Genomic DNA, 16,720 nt, shown 5'->3' with positions numbered 1-16,720 from the left:
GTTGGGCCAGGGTATGAACAAGTAATTTTTTTTTTTATGAATTGATGTGTAAGCGTTTTCAACTTTTGTGTGTAAAAATTAATAGTTTACTCTTATATAAATTTAATGAATTATGAATAATGTATATTTTAAAATAAGAGCATAGTACAAATATTTTTTTCCTATCCCCTCCCCCTCCCCCTCCCCCTCCCCCTCCCCATATATATTTTTGAATAGTATTTCTAGAATTATTCACAGTAAGCTTTTAATAATTTGACATACAGTTATTTTCATATGAAATTATTAGTTGAGAAGCATTAAATAATTTGACATATTTGACTAAATTATTATCTAAAAATTTTTAATTAGCAACTTTACATAAAAACAACTGTGCGTAAATTTGTATTATTTTTTTAAATATAATTCATGTTAAAAAAAAGGATAAAAAAAGGGCCAGAAATAACAATTTAAGGGTATGCTGAAAGCCTAAAGGAAAAAAAGGCAGACAATGGCGAAGATCTTAGCCCTTCAAGCCCAAAAATATTTGTTTGAATCCAAGCCCAAGAGTCCATTGGCAGGCACCACAGCCACAAGACTGGAGCTTCCCGCGTTAACCAATTTTCTGTTTGGCGCTGTACATAGTCAGTACAGAATGGAGTTGGAACCATGGGCAGAGCTTGACGTCGACGACTCTGATCTCTCTTCCTTTCTCCGTCCTTGCAAGCGATTCCACTCCCATTCCAATTCCGATTCCAATTCCATCCAACACCAATCCCAATCCCAAACCCTAATCGACGCCGACTCTGCATCGCCACCGCCACCGCTCATTCCGGGTCCTGCCGGTGCCGTTCAGGCCGCCATAATGCACCGGAGATCCCGAGCTCCCCTGGAAGAGCCCCTTCTTCCCACACAAGAATTCATTCGCCGCGTCGTCCAAAACGGCCACGAAAGCGATCACGATTTCACCACGAATGCGTGGCTTTCCGCCTTCCATTTCCTTCGTTCCCTGGACAGAGAGAGTGATTCTGTGACGCCTTTGAACTCAATCAAGAAGCATCTCAATGTCGTGAGAGTTCCTCTGATCGTAGCTGTTATCAAATCGTGCAATCCCAATGGTTTTGGAGACATGATGGTCACCCTCAAGGTTTTGCCCCTACTTTCTCGTAAACTAAACTCATGCTTTACCTACACATATATGAGTCTCTAAATTTTGATTTCAGGACCCTACGGGAACAATTAGTGCCAGTGTTCACCATAAAACCTTCTCCGACAGTGAATATGGGAAGGATATAACTGTTGGTTCAGTTGTAGTCCTCCAAAAGGTCAATTTCTTTGCTTGGCTCTTTGAATCCTACACATGTTGAGTTCGTTTCTGGTTCATGATTTGTATTGATCTTTTTTACTTTTTTTGCTTCCTTGCTTGCGTGAAAACCTTCCCCAATTCAGGTGGCTGTATTTGCTCCCACTCGCTCGACTTGTTATCTCAACATAACATTGCGTAACATACTCAAGGTATGGGATCATCTATGTTTTGACCTCAGCTTTTTATCCCTTATTCTCTGTAAGTAGAAACATGGGTTTTCCATTTCTCAGCACATATCAACCGTTGAGTTGAGCCAAATTTCTCTCATATATGTGTCATATAAGGGTAGAAAATTTCATGGATTGGGTTTAGGGTATTGGGACTTGGGATTTGGACTTGTAAGTATAGTTATATAGCAAAGCTAATCTACAAAAGTTTAACCTCCATATTTACACTCGTACCTTAACTAAGAGTTAGTTAGTTTGGAAACTTAAAAAATGAGGTTGAAATTTTCATGGGTGAGTTTGATTTCTAAATTTATCTATCGATCTCCTCCATTAAACTTTTACCTCCCAACATATCATTCCGTTAGTGCGGAATGTTGATGGATTGGCTTCATGAGTAAAGAAACTAATCAGTTATGTCACTACTCACTAGATTGTGATAATTGGATCCAGACTCATTCCTTTTTCCTTGAAGAATGAGGTCATTTATATGACTACATGTTGCTTCTGATTGTTTATGCTATACAGATTTTCTGCAATGACAACGGAGTTCTATCAGGACAAATTCATCCTTCTATCTCAGCGAGGCAGACTACACCAGATATGGGTATTTACTTAATGTTTATATATGTCAGTGATATAGCTCAAGTTCCTTAATTTGGTCCTTCTTTGCCTTCGGAAGTGGTGATTCCCCCTCACTTCAATGGCTAACTGACAAGATTGAGGTCTTAGAAAATCCATATCTGCTCATTTGTTGTCTGCCTTTTGCCACAGAAAGGCATGAAGAACCAAGGACGCTGGGCAATACATTCTCTCTGTCAGAGAAGGAAAGAACTGAAGATCACAGAATAGAATCAAGGCTCGTTGCAAGAGAAGGGCATGAAAAGTCAAGGATGCCTGCTGAGACATTCTCTCTACCACCAGAAAGAACTGAAGGAATCTTGATTGGTAATAGGTTAGATTCAAGGTTTCTTACAGAAGAAAGACATGAAGAGTCACGGATGATGGACAATACATTTGCTCTGCCACAGGAAAGAACTGAAGGAATCATGACTAACCTCAGCTTAGGCTCAAAGTTTATAGAAGGAGTAGATATTCACAAACAAATGGGAGAAGATTTAGTTGTACCAAGCTGTCACTCTGATGATGGAAACAACAGAAACCAAAAATCTGTTTTCGAAAGAGAGAACTTATTATTTAAACAGGATAATGTTCGACCTGAAGAAGTAACCTGTGGTGATGGGCTCCAAACTGAGTTGAACGGCCAGCACAATCCACCTAAATCAGCTGAAGGAGACAATCTAAACCTAGCATGCAGTGCTCGAGGCGGTGGTTCTTTAACAAAAAATTCGATTCATATATCTGCTGGTGTAGAAACCGAGGTAAAAAACCACTTAGAAGGACAAAGAGTGATCTCAAATCCACAAAATACAATTCCGCATTGGACAGACGAACAGCTGGATGAGCTTCTAGCATTTGATTGAGACGATTATTTTGTTTGTCGATCGTCCAAGCAAACGTTAGCTTAAGACGAGATGACGATCTCCAAGTTCTTCTCTCTTGTGTAAATGTTTCCATACGAATATATTCTGGAACACGGGCATCTTTCTAATCCCAGTGAGGTTACCGTCTTACTGACCTTGTTGAAATCTGCCATTGATGTTCCAGATTTCTATTACGTAACAATATACTTAAAATTCATTCATTAAGATTTTCACCCATTAACTTCCCAAGTCCCAAGTTCCAACAAAGCCTGAGGGTCGGTTTGATTCGGATTCAAGATAAAATTAGAACCGAACCGATTAAAATGTAATTGGTTCGATTTGATTCGGATTTATATTTTTTTGTATATATATCCGAACCAAACCAAATCAATTAAGAACATATTGATTCAGTTCGGATAATTTGGTATCCGATAACTTTAAAATTCATAAAAAACCAAATTTTTATCTTAAAAATTCAACAATAACATCAATAGAAATAATCTAAACATGTTAAAGACTAAATACATTAAAAACTAAACTCATTAAAATCTAAACATATTAATAATGAATAATCTTTGTCTAATAAAATTATAAATTTTTTAATTAAACACCAACTTTTTTATTTAATTAATATATGATTGAGTTCACGAGTTGGTTCAGATTCCGTACTCCAAAAACTAATACCCGAACCAATCACTAACAAAAACCATCGGTTTGATTCGGGTTAAACCCAATTTAATTGGTTCGATTCGGGTTCGGACAAGTAATCAGGTATCCACTGCTCGTGCCCCCCCCCCCCCCCCCCCCCGCGGCGGGCGCAAACACACAGTTCCAACTAAATGCAACCCAAGGAAAAGAGCGCAGATGCACAATAAGCAACATAGAATTATTGATTGGGAAAAAGCATCCAACTTACTTGACTAATATCTGATACTATATTACAATACAACTAAATTAACCGTGGTCAAAATTGGGGATCCTTCTAGCAAATAGAAATAACACGTCACTGTGTCAATAACACCTAAGAATACACGTTTTCAAGTTTCAACGTCTATAATTAGCCTTTGCCGTGAACAACAAAAGAATCATCATCATTTTTTCCGCAAGAAACCACATATCAAATTACTCCTGTGTGATTATCGCACTGCAACTAGGACCGCATACCAATCAATCATTTCAAGGCCTAAATGGTTCTGGGGTATTACTGTCCATCCCTACAAAGACCATTAAGATCACTTACTCCCTACCCCCAAGTCCCCAACCCCTTCTCTTTTGTCCTTCTTCGACCTTGTGTTCAAATTTCACAGCCATAAGCCTACTGGAATAGCTTCCTCAGCCTTTCAGCAGCTGCAGCTGCCCTTTTGTTCGTTGGCTCAAGCACAAGGGCATATTTAAAATCTGCAGAATAAATTTAATGTTATCGACATGTAATTAGGATTAACACAAGAAACTTATTTAGACATACACACATGTAATTGTCTAATACTACAACAAATTTGACAATTCAAATGCAATTTCACCACAAACATTGAATTTCAAGCATAGGAACGGTTCAATCTTCAGCAAAACATAATGTTTTAAAACCCATCTCAAAAAATTAAAAGAAATACTTGAAGTATAGTCGAAGCACATAAATAAAGAAATAAAAACAAATTAAATCCATTTACTACCTAGTGGTTGGGGATCAATCTTATGTATGATGTACATGTATGTGTAAAATAATACTCCAGAATGGACATCTACCATGAATGTCAGAAGGGATGAAAGAAATGATATTGACAAGGTTCTCATAAATGTTAGAAGGAGGAAATATCTTACCATCAATTGCATCCTTGTAGTAGCCTAGCATCTCTCGAGCTGTGCCTCTACGGAAATAGGCCTTTACATTCTGTGTAAAATGAAGGTATTGAAGGGATGTTACCAACAAATTGCTTGATAATCATGCTCAATGCTCAATTATTCATTGCAAGTATCAACTGATGAAGAAGCAGAGCTACTAAATCTCTCTTTCTCGAAGCTTTAATTATTTGTGTCATAGCAAAGTAGATAAATTTTGTAAACCATGGCATGCACCCAATATACAATGTAAATATCTTCAGAATTACAAAGAATCTTATTCTATTTTGCCACAAAATGTCATCCATGCATATGCCAAGAAGTCTACGAGTTCTTGCATAATCTATGACGACAAATCATCAGTCACAAATCACAATGACATCATACACTTCCAAGTTCAACATTATCTGAAAACACTCACCTTTTTGTCAAGGTTAATTGCTTTTGTACAGTCTGCCTCAGCTTGGAGATAACTGGATAAGCCAAGAAAAGAACATCAAAATGTTTGTAATACAATTTTGAGAAGAAAATTAGCAAGAGTGAGAAGCTACCTCCCATGTTCTAGATAAGCCTGAGCCCTATTACTGTAGTATGTTGCATTATTGCCACTAAGTTTGATAGCTTCTGAATAAAATCCAATGGCTTTCTGCCACTGCTTATCTTTGTAGGCCTGGTTTCCCTGAATCATTAAGTGATGAGGAAAAAAGAGGGATTAAGGAGAAGAACATAAACAAAGTGAGAAATAATGATAAAATGAATCAGGAGATCAATAAAAACTCCAGGAGCTGCTTATGAAAACCAACCAGTTCAATGATCAAATATACTTATCCAAGTACAGAAATAATAGCAGATACACCTTATTGGCTTAAGGCTTACAAAGAATCTTTTGAAAAATGTAAGTGCAGAAGTTATTGCAGATATTTCTTTAAGGACTGAAGGCTTACAAAGAATATTTTGAGGTTACCCATGGTGATGAGAGGACCTACACAGATAATATAAAATAATTTTATGATAGTTCAGCTTTTCTGACTATTTATGGTTTGACATGTTTGAATAGACAAGGTTAACACCTAAATTCCCATCAAAGTTTGAGTTCAACATTTATGGAGAACCAAAAGTTCACTTTTCAGTTTGAATAGTTCTGTCATACAGCATCATCATAAAGATTCCGCGGATTGATAACCAAGTTTGTGCTACAGGAAAAATGCTAAGAGCACGGTGATCAGAAATTCATCAATTAATTGCAGTAGAATTGTCTCCATGGCTCCATACAAGATACAGGCAGAAGAGAAGGAAGGTATACACTTAAAGATGTTAACCATAGGTGAGAATCTTATATGTAGTAGATGAATGTTGTAAATATTCATATGAATGCATCAACATCACATAAAAAATACACCGCAATATAGGAACCACACCACAAACTTAAAAAAAAAAGACATGCTAAACTACATTAATTTATAAATAAAAGATCACATCACACAACCATAATTGAAACAAATACTGAATATATCCTCTGTTCACATAACAGCAATACCTTCTCTTTTGCTATTTCAGCAGACTCTTCCTTACTGACAACATTTCTTGATGATTTAGCCTTGGAAGCAACATCTGCCTGCTCTTGAAGAGTTGTATACATGGTTTCTAGAGTCTCCAGTAGAAAGAGATCATTACCATGACGAGCTATTAAGGACACTGAAACAGGACACTTATCATAAAATCCTAGTGGAATAGTGACCTGAAAGGATAAAACAGCAGAATATAGAGAAAAGTTGAATAGCATGGTCAGAAAAGCGACTAAAAAGAGCACCAGATGATGACTTGAATTTTTTTTTCCCTTGGCATGGTAAAAATTTGGGTTTTTGCTGGCAAGTGTGGAAGTGCCAACACATCTTAAGGTTACTCATGATAGAAACTTCTAAAATATTTTTTATATATAAATTCTTTGAAAACTTGGAACATTCTAGTTTTCAACTATAGATTTCTACATTAGAAACCTTAACATGTACACTAGTCACCAAGGGCACTTATTAACCAAACCTGAAGAATTTTACCTGACAGCAACCTGACAAGCTAGCAATACTAAGCAGTCTAAATGCACGGCTTTGATAATCCTCTGACTGGATCTCCTTCCCACCCAATTTTGGAGGAGGATCAGCTACAGTTGGGATCACCAAAATTCCATCATCCTTAAAAGCATCAAAACAAATTATACTCGGCACAATCATGTTTAATATATCAAGACTGCTTTTTTATAGAAAAATGAATTTGATTTTGGTATGACTGGACTATAAATTCAGTAACTTGTTTAGAATGGTATCTGTTCTCAATCTGTGTTTTTTTAAGTGACCTTTTTCCTAAGTTTGCGGAAATTCAGCAAAATTTAATTTTGAACAATCACACACTATTATGCACTCCCTTTGGGAGAGGCATTCCCCCGAACCCTGAGTAGCGAAAGCGGGATGCTTGTGCATCGGGTACCCTTTTTTTTTCGCACTATAAGAATTTGTAAGATAGCAACAGAATTTGAAGATAAATTTGACTGTGGACTTGGAGATGCAGCCAAATTAAAGATCAAATCCACTTCGAAAACTTATGTTAAATTAGGACTTGACAAAAGTTGGATACAGAGAGGGATACAATCATTACCTTCAAAAGCATATTTAGAGCAGCACGCATGTCACTTCTAACAGATTTGGACTTTTCTATCTCTGCATCGGATACCTCAAACTTTCCATGTAATTGTGCTGAGACAGCTGGATGAAGATCTGGGTTTACTGTGTTCATCCATTCATCATGCTTAAGTTTGAATTCATGCCTGTACAATAGGTTGATAATAATCACACTATATAACTGACGACTTCCACAGATGTGATTAATACACACCAAATGAAAATGAAAAGTTCAAACGACATTGAAAAGCAACTTATTCTTGTTAATCAAGTGCTTACCGTAAAAGTTACAAATTATAACAGTATTTTCACGTCACAAAAAAACAACTAACCTTTGTAGGAATTGAGCAATGTTGGCAAGTAATTTTAATGAAGAAGATTTCAGTTCACCATTTGTATTCTGGTTAGAGTGCTCCTTCAAGCTAGGAACTTTAGCACTTATATAGTCCTCAAGATTTATGTGCTTCAATACTTGCCCTAAGACAACCAATGTTTATAAGTTATTGTTCTGTTAGTTAATAAGCAACAAAATTTAGCTTAAAAACAACACGCACACAAGAGCAAACACCCTGCAGGACATACTTCCAAAAAGCTTCTCAGTGGCTTTGATCACCACCTGCAAACTCCTTTCAAGAGGAACATTTAGATGCTGAAAACAATCATCAGCTACAACTATCTGCCGGGGATTCCGGTGAGTTACAAATGGTGCTTGTAAGAGTACATGACCAACACGACACAAAATATGAGGATCCTTAGCAAACCAACCTGTAAAGGGCATTTCAGAATTAAAAAGAAATAGAGAAATGCAGAAATGACATAATAAAAGGATCCATATTGATAAACCAAAACAATGACAGTAGCTATACAAGAAAGTTAAACAAAAAGTAACCTTAATAGAACATTTATTTTCTCCACTGCTTGATCTTTCAACCAAGTGAATTTACTAATTTTAAAAACAAATAAATGAACATGAGGTTTAAATGAAAAGTGATTATAAGATATATTTTCTCGTCTGGTTGATCTTTCAGCCAAGAAAGTATACTAATCATTCCGAATAAATAAATAGATGTAACAGCCACCGATATACACATGCTCAAAGATCAGATCATAATATATAATTGGATCATTCATACCAATAGTATCTAGACTTGTTGAAATAGGTATAATTCCCACATGAGGAACAGCACCATATGAAGGTCGAAATCCTAGAATGCCACAAAACCCAGCAGGCACTCTCACCCCACCAACAGTATCAATACCTGTTAGATATGGTGCAATAAATCAGCATTGGTCAATATTATACAAAACTTATATTGTAATACTAAACAAAAATAACAAATATAGAAGGAATACACTTTCACTTTTGAATTGAAAATATCCTGAGTGGCTGTAAGGCGGTAACAACAACACCTCCTTTTAGGGCTAGATAGGATCAATTATCTGAAACTAAATGACAACACCATTCCTATCATAGCCACGTATATAGGCAATCCACTTACTTCTTAATGGATTTATCAATATTTTCTTGGACACCCTCTACCTCTCTCTACTGGGCTACCCATTCTACTCATGCTGGAGCTTTTATAGATCGTCAAGTTACCTGAACAAACAACTAGTCAAGATTCTATCATCTTTTTCACAACTAACTGCTATCAAACAAACGGAGTAGAATAATAACTCCACTCCTTTAAGGTGTTTAGAGTGGATGCCCAAATTCGTCCTAACAATGGAGTAGAATAATAACTCCACTCCTTTAAAATCCATTGCACTCCACACCTTAACTCCCATCAATCCAAAATAGCCCAAACATGAACCATGTCTGAACCTTTAATGTCTTAAACATCTTTGTGAAGTACTTTCTGCATGAATCTAGACTGCAACTAAGAAAACCCTATTCTTGATTCTAAGAATAAATACAAAAGCAAGGGATGCACCAAGCCTTCATAAAAATAATATTATAGAAGGAACAAAGGCACAGGCACACAAAAATCACAAAGTGCCCAGAAAAGTTGCTTGACGTCATGGAAGTAGATACTATGTATGCTAAAACTATTGGAGTGAAAAAGACATTAAGATGCTCACCCAATGAAAAATCCACAAAATTGGCGGCAACAGCCACAGCAGCCCCACTAGAGGATCCACCCGGTACACGAGCAGGCACAGAAGGATTGGTTGGCGTTCCATAATGCTTATTTTCACCACTGATACTGCAAATAAGGATGCCCAAAACAACTTGTTTTCACTCAAATGCGTAATGTTAGGAAGAAATTATAATCACACAATACCGTGCAGCAGTGCATGTCATGTTGTTTACTATTTCATAACCCCAGGAAGGCCAAGAGTGGTATGCTAAGTCATCGACAAGAGTGGTACCAAGCATAGACTTAGAGTTATGAATCGCATAGACTTAGAGTACAAGCAACATAATAATAGGAAACGTTACGAACCCGTATGCTAGGTCATCGACAAGAGTGGTACCAAGGCAGGTCGCACCGCCTTCAACGAGAGCGGAGACTACGGGAGAAGTGGAAGAAGCAGCTTCATGGGTGCGTGCCCAATCAGGATGCCCGAAAGTGGAGACGTGTCCCTCTATGTCAAATCTGGTAAGTAATCAAGTATGTAAGTCAAGTCGAGAGAGAGAGAGAGATAGAGAGAGAGAGAGAATGAAAACATACAGGTCGGAAAGGGCGAAAGTGAGGGCGGTGAGAGGATGAGGAGCCTTGGGAGGAGCGGGCTGGGGCGGAGGGAGCAGCTGAAGCTTCTGAATGAAAGCGCCCAAATCCTGTCTGACAGTGTGCTTGAGCTTCCTGGTAAGGAGCAAGATGCCGGCGATACCCAGCCCCAGCAGCACCCAAACATTCGCCGATTGAGAAGCCATCAATCCTAATGTACAAGGAACAAACAAAGATAGGATTGGCAATCCAGCCTAGCCTAACCTAACAGTAATAGCTATTCAGCTGCGTATTATGCTAACAGTGACCAAACTGACCATCCAAGCCTAACTAATTTGTGAATTGTGGATATGAGAATGGGGACTACTTCCTCTTCTTTATTCTTCTTCTATCTCTTCCCCTCGCCTCGCATCCGCCGCCTTTCTTATTCTTCTCTTCTTCCTATCCAGTATATAAGTAAAAACCTCTTTTCAAATATCAATTTATCATACAAATTACTAATTAGTATTCCTCAATATTTTATACTAATTCTTAACATTTTACAATGACTTTGTCTTCTCGGGAAATAAAGTTATGAAACAATTACCACTCACTACTTCTTCTGACTTCGATGATTTGTATCTGTACCAAATAAAAATATTATTAAAATTTATTATTTTTTATTAATTAATTATTAATATTAAAAACATGAATTAAAATATATTATTTAATTAAATTAATAATTAAAAATAATAACAAAAAATAATAAATTCTAATAATTTTTTAATATTTTTATATATTATCTATTATTAGATCTAATAACAATGAATATATAATATGATAAATTTTACACTGTCTTTTGTTTTAATGTTTAAATTATTTAAATTATTTTTTATAGTAAAAAATTAAATATTTAAAATTTATTAAAATATTAACTAGCTACCTATTTTAAAAAATTAGGCAATATTTATAAGATACCAATACCATAATAATTATCATATAATATTGTTTTGGAATATTTTTTTTCAAACATTAAGTGTTATAAAATATAATAAAATTATTTTCCATTATTAACATTTAAATTCAGTATCAATTTCTTAAAAAATACCTATTAAATGTGATACTTATTTATCCCACATTCCCACTTATTAGAATTATATATATATATATATATATATATATATATATATATATATATATATATATATATATAAGTTAAATTGTTTCAGAACAAATTTTATTATAACTTCGTTGAGTATTCGGTAATTAAATCCTTTTATTGTTAGCAGACTTGAAAAATAATTTTGGTGAATAGAGTCAATAGACAACAAAAAATACTTACAAAATGCCAATTCACTATAGATATACATATATAAGATTAAAGGTTTTTTTACATATATAGTTATTTAAAAAAATTAGATTGTCCTAAAAAATTCACGCGACATGAGGGAAAGAAAGATGATGAAAAATATAGGATGGGGTAGAACTAGCGCAAATACGATGGATTTGAGGGTTTTCGGAAAAAGTACCAGCGATTGAAAAATGAATCTTTCTCTTTGTTAACAATTTTTTAGAAGACATATCGAAAAAGAAATGGTTCTATCGGTTCAATTGGATTGGACACATAAATGACATATATTTATCACGAAAACAAAAAAGTGATAATTTATACATTTTTGCATTCATACGATATACAACAAAGGGAAGAACGTTGAAAGCTACAGCGAAAATGAACCGAATGAGATTGAAAGGAAGGACGAGGGTTCAAGAAGTAGAGGCGAATTGGAAAACTATAAACGACTAGTCGAAATGAGGAGTGGACCAAAGAAACTCAGGGATGGATGTCAAAGAATCAAGGAAGGCAACAAACAAAGAAGATCCTCATGGAATGAATGGACGAAAAAAGTTGAAGTATCAATGGCCAAGGAGAATCTGGAATGGCTACAGAGGAGTTTAGTGGGCGGAACAGCGAAGGTCATTGATTATAACTCTTTGAAGGATATGATAGGAGTAAACGTGAGAGAGCCGAAAAGAAAAGTAAGCTAAGGTGGGAAGTTGATTAGGAAGATGAGGTGCCCACAAAGAAAAAGCACTATACAATTTATTTACACTTGACACATAAAAAATATGTTACATGTATATTAAAATTGATCATCATGCTTAATTATTATATAGTTATATATGGATACATATATAATTTAATTTATTTTTAATTTGTATGTTATATTAATAAATAATTTTATTGTATACTTAACATGTGATATATAACACATTCACTCATGTGACATGTAATTGATCTTATTGTATAGTTAATTGATTTCAGGTTAGGGAGCTCGGAGTATATAAAGCCCTTCTGAATTTTGATAATATGTTGCATGTAGAAGAGGCTTACACTTTTAGAGTGAATAGTCTCTTACAATTCTTCCATAGTGTATGGAGATAGGATGAGGTGGAGCAAAGTGAAACTAGGAGAGTGTTGTTAGAATGCTTTGGGGTTCCGCTGCATGCTTGATCAGTGGATACTTTCAGAACGATAGGAAGTCAATGAGGGAAAGTAGTTAGATGCAATAAAGTGACGGAATCGTGCTATTCTTCAGTGTCATGGATGTGATTAATGAATGGGTCCATATTACATTAGGCACGAGTGTCTTTGATGTCCTGGTGAATGAGTTGGTCGTGATACATATGGCTTGAGTTGTAACTTAAAAACAGATGTTGAAGCCGGACCTATCCATAAACAACTATGGATATAAGGAATGCACAGACAATCACACTGGAAGACTATAGAGATCAGGCGACAAAAGTGGTGGTACAAATGTCAAGGGAGGTGGGAGAGGAGAAAGATAGAGTTGTAATACCAGAATCAATTTTGCATGAGTGGATTAATGAGCATTCAAAACAAAATAATAAAAATTATGTAACATATCATTCAGGTTTTGTAAGTATTGAAGATAAAGCTGATTCTTTGGAATATGATTTTATGAGTAACGAGGCAAACTCTGAAAAAAACGGTGACTAAGGATTATAGTGGCATGATAGGCTGAAAGTTGGGGGCATAAGGAATAATAATATGAAATTAAAGGGTGTTTGTGCAAAGCCCACTAAGATAAATGGAGCAAAAAAGGGGGAAGGGCTATTCGATTGGCCCAAGCTCATCAACAACTTGGACTGGGGGTGATGGGTCACGCCAAGGAGATGGGTCGGGAGATTTGGAGTCAGGTCGGACGATTAACACTTGGACGAAAGGGTTTTGGTTGAGCCACAACTTGAGAGCTCCAATTACACTTGAAAGAGGCGACGTTGAACACATCTAGGGAGTGTTTCACCACAACGCCAGTGAAGGCTGACAGGGTAGTAGTGACAGCAATGGGTCTGCACACCTTACACCTTGCGTTTAGCTGGCTCCACGAGTAGAAGATGGCTCTAGACACGGTGGCATGGAGGTACAACCATTGATGAGGTTGGAGTTAATGAACACCTTCCACAATAATAATGGGGACGACGATGTAGCTGATGTTGGGGCTAATGTTGATGATGCCGATAGTGGAGCAGATTCAGGAAAAAGGGGTAAGGTCGGTGAAGAAAGAAGTTGGGATGATATAAATGTAGCTCATGGGGATAGGATGGTTTCGAAGTATGATGAAGATGATGGTGGGAGGAAAGGTGTGGCCGTTGATGGTGCTATATAGATGCTGGGAGACAGACACACAAAGATGACTAAAAATTAGTATTGGAAGAGCAGATGCTTGAAAATAGAAAACATGAAACTTAGCAGTGGAGTCAAGTGCAATGATGTACAATGAGAAAGATGATATTATGGTAATTCTATAAGCACAAAATGAGAAAATTGTTAGAAAAAGATGAGAGGCAAAGCAAAAGGAAAAAGCAAGAAGAGGCAAGCCCAAAAACCATAAGATGTGTAATAAAATTTTTAAAATAATTTTTAGCTCTTAAAATATTAGGGGGTTGATGGATAATGGTAAATTAAATATGGTGAAGGACCTTAAAAAAACATAGAGTGAATATGTTACGGTTGATTGAGACTAAAAAGCAAGTAATAACAAAGTTTGACGTAACACAAATTTGGGGAGTTAATCATGCAAGTTGATAATATGTTGGGTTCGAGGGGCATCTGGTGGTTTATTGTTAATATGGGATGAATTGATGTTTAAAATGAGTAATTGTTACAAAGAAGAGAGGTGGTTGTGTGTTGAAGGTATATTGTTAAAAAGTAATTTCAATTGTGCTTTTCGTTTAGTATACGATGCTCATACAAGATATGAGAAGCTTGTTGTATGGGACTGTGGGAGGAGCTGAGCTAAATAGCAGGTTTATGTCAGATTTCTTTGTGCTATATAGGAGATTTTAATGAGATTGTGTTGGTTGAGGAAAAAAAAAGGGACAATAAGTTTAACTGCATTTGCGGAAGACTTCAAGAATTGGGTGCAAGATATGCAACTAGTAGATTTACCACTCAATGATCGCAAGTTTACTTGGTTTAGAGGTCGATCTTGTAGCTGTATTGATAGAGTTATAGTTAGTGTGAAATGGGTTGAGAAGTTTCCAGAGATTAAACTGAAAGGTGGACCTCGTAGATTGTTAGATCATTGTCTGATAATAGTGGAAGATACTAAGTGGGTTGGCGGCCCAAGACCTTCTCGGAGTCTAGACTCTTGGTTTATCCATGAGGGTTTTCTTAGCATAGTAAAGAAGAATGGAGAGGTTTAGGGAATGTGCAATTTACTGATAAATTGAAGGCTCTTACGGTTTCTTTGAAAAGGTGGCATAGGGACAAATTTGGTGACATGAATAAAAAAATAAGAATGTTTGAGAAAGAGATTAAGAAAATAGATGATATGGTGAGCAATGGGGTTTATGATGGAATGGTAGAGGCAGGAAGAAAGGCGTTGGTGAGGTGTTGTGAGAGATGTTATATTGGTGCGGTGTTTTTACAACCACAGACTAACCAGCAAGTGCACCGGGTCGTACTAAGTAATACCTTACGTGAGTAAGGGTCGATCCGACGAGGATTGATGGATCAAGCAACAATGATTGATTGATTGGCTTAGTTAGGCAAGCAGAAAAGGATTTTGAGATATTCAAAAGGTTTAAATTTGAAAATATCAGAAGGTAGGCACGCAAGTAAATAAGTTGAAAATAAAATATTGGAGAAACAGTTAAGACTTCAGAGTTATCTATTTTTTCTGGATTAACTTTTCTTACTAACTATTTTAATCATGTAGGATTTAATTTATGACAAACTATATGTGACTAGACCCTAATTCTTTAGACCTTTCTAGTCTCCTCTAAAATTCATTAACTGCCAATTCCTTGGTCAATTAATTCCAATTAGAAGCTGCATGATCAAATTCCAGTTTATATGCCACAAAACTCTAATTATCCAAAAATAAAAGGATTATATGTCACGTATCACGTTAAATCCAGATAATTAAAATTTAGAAGAATATGTTTTCAAGCTGTTGTTCAAGTAAAGAGCTTTTCCAAGTTTTACAAGAACTCAAATAGAAATAGGGTCATACTTCCGTTCCACCCAAATTCATAAGATGGAGAGCGAAAACAATTTTTAAATTATAAATCCATTCATGAATTAAAATAGAAAAAGCAATAAAATCAATCTATAAAAATAGACAGAGCTCCTAACCTTAACAATGGAAGTTTAGTTGCTCATGGAATGCGGAATGTAAATTTGTATAGAATTGGAAGTTCTCCCAGGGCTTTCTAATTGAAGAGAAGTCTACCCTTTTTATAACTAATCCTAATTAATTTAAAATCTAATATCTAAAATTAAGATAATATATTTTTCTCTTTTAAAATCAAATTTGAATTTAAATCAGAATTAACTAACTACTCCGCATCTTGCAACGTGGGGACCACTTGACTTCACTGGATCCGTGCCTAACTTGGGTGCTAAAATGGGGCCCAGAAATCACCCCCAGCGTTTTCTGCGTTTTCTGCACGTGGCGCATGTCACGCGTACGCGTCAGTTACGTATACGCGTCGATGGTCTTTTTCGCAAGTCACGCGGACGCGTCGGTCACGCGCACGCGTCGCTGTGCAAATCTTCAAATCACGCGTACGCGTCAGTCACGCGCACGCGTCGCCATGAAAAGCTCCAAATCATCCGTATGCGACAGTCACGCGTACGCGTCGCTCATCGCTGTCATCTTCTTTGATTCTTGTGCTACAGAAACTCTATCAAATCCAACCGAATGCTACCTAAAATAAACAAAATTGCAAAAGACTCAAAGTAGCGTCCATATTGGCTAACAGATAATTAATTATTTATTAAACTCAATAAATTAGATACAAATTCACTAGAAAAAGATAGGAAATATGCTCACACATCATATATGCGAAAAGAAATACAATGGAAACAGATGTCGATGTCTTGGCATGCGAATGACATGGACAAAAACACTAGACACTTCCATATCATAGCCTCGGCAAGAAGGAGAAACAATAGAATTGATGCGCTTGTAATTAATGAAAGGTTGGTCAGAAACCAAGATAAAATAAATATTGCTATCAGGGAGTTTTATAAGAAATTGTA

At 36.1% G+C, this 16,720-nt stretch overlaps 2 protein-coding genes across 4 annotated transcripts; one reads left to right on the top strand and one right to left on the bottom strand.

Annotated features, from left to right (window-relative positions):
- The first annotated feature begins 472 nt into the window (after positions 1-472).
- Positions 473-3,231, top strand: LOC112792098 (uncharacterized). The gene is made up of 5 exons (XM_025835189.2): positions 473-1,123; positions 1,200-1,301; positions 1,426-1,491; positions 2,035-2,113; positions 2,281-3,231. The coding sequence occupies exons 1-5, from the start codon at positions 488-490 to the stop codon at positions 2,988-2,990; spliced, it is 1,593 nt and encodes a 530-aa protein (XP_025690974.1). The 5' UTR covers positions 473-487; the 3' UTR covers positions 2,991-3,231.
- A 624-nt stretch (positions 3,232-3,855) lies between these two features.
- LOC140178080 (translocon at the outer membrane of chloroplasts 64-like) lies at positions 3,856-10,761 on the bottom strand. 3 transcript variants are annotated; one of them, XR_011870262.1, is made up of 14 exons: positions 10,174-10,713; positions 9,946-10,098; positions 9,581-9,705; positions 8,632-8,757; positions 8,081-8,263; positions 7,831-7,975; positions 7,476-7,644; positions 6,881-7,015; positions 6,364-6,564; positions 5,771-5,808; positions 5,378-5,505; positions 5,248-5,299; positions 4,809-4,878; positions 3,856-4,388 (listed from the first exon to the last, which is right to left on the bottom strand). XR_011870262.1 is itself a non-coding variant. In XM_072213251.1 (14 exons), exons 2-14 carry the CDS (start codon positions 10,374-10,376, stop codon positions 4,306-4,308), a joined length of 1,773 nt encoding a protein of 590 aa, XP_072069352.1. In that variant the 5' UTR covers positions 10,377-10,381; positions 10,488-10,661; the 3' UTR covers positions 3,856-4,305. The 3 variants fall into 3 exon arrangements, 2 of the variants coding, with proteins under 2 accessions (XP_072069352.1, XP_072069351.1); XM_072213251.1 differs by lacking the exon at positions 5,771-5,808 and having other exon boundaries at positions 10,174-10,381; positions 10,488-10,661; XM_072213250.1 differs by lacking the exon at positions 5,771-5,808 and having other exon boundaries at positions 10,174-10,761.
- Between the last annotated feature and the right edge of the window lie 5,959 nt (positions 10,762-16,720).

Source organism: Arachis hypogaea, chromosome 13, assembly GCF_003086295.3.
Source record: "Arachis hypogaea cultivar Tifrunner chromosome 13, arahy.Tifrunner.gnm2.J5K5, whole genome shotgun sequence".
NCBI lineage: Eukaryota > Viridiplantae > Streptophyta > Magnoliopsida > Fabales > Fabaceae > Arachis > Arachis hypogaea.
Note: the sequence above shows the minus strand (reverse complement) of the source record. Positions and strands in the feature narration are given on the sequence as shown.

Bases quoted from the DNA above. Each gene is read 5' to 3' on its own strand.
- LOC112792098 (XM_025835189.2), top strand. From the start codon at position 488: ATGGCGAAGATCTTAGCCCTTCAAGCCCAAAAATATTTGTTTGAATCC. The intron at 1,124-1,199 runs GTTTTGCCCCTA...TTTTGATTTCAG, and splicing joins ACATGATGGTCACCCTCAAG to GACCCTACGGGAACAATTAG. The intron at 1,302-1,425 runs GTCAATTTCTTT...TCCCCAATTCAG, and splicing joins CAGTTGTAGTCCTCCAAAAG to GTGGCTGTATTTGCTCCCAC.
- LOC140178080 (XM_072213250.1), bottom strand. From the start codon at position 10,376: ATGGCTTCTCAATCGGCGAATGTTTGGGTGCTGCTGGGGCTGGGTATC. The intron at 7,016-7,475 runs GTAATGATTGTA...GATGCTTTTAAG, and splicing joins CTCTAAATATGCTTTTGAAG to GATGATGGAATTTTGGTGAT. The intron at 4,879-5,247 runs GTGAGTGTTTTC...CATTTTACACAG, and splicing joins CAATTAACCTTGACAAAAAG to AATGTAAAGGCCTATTTCCG.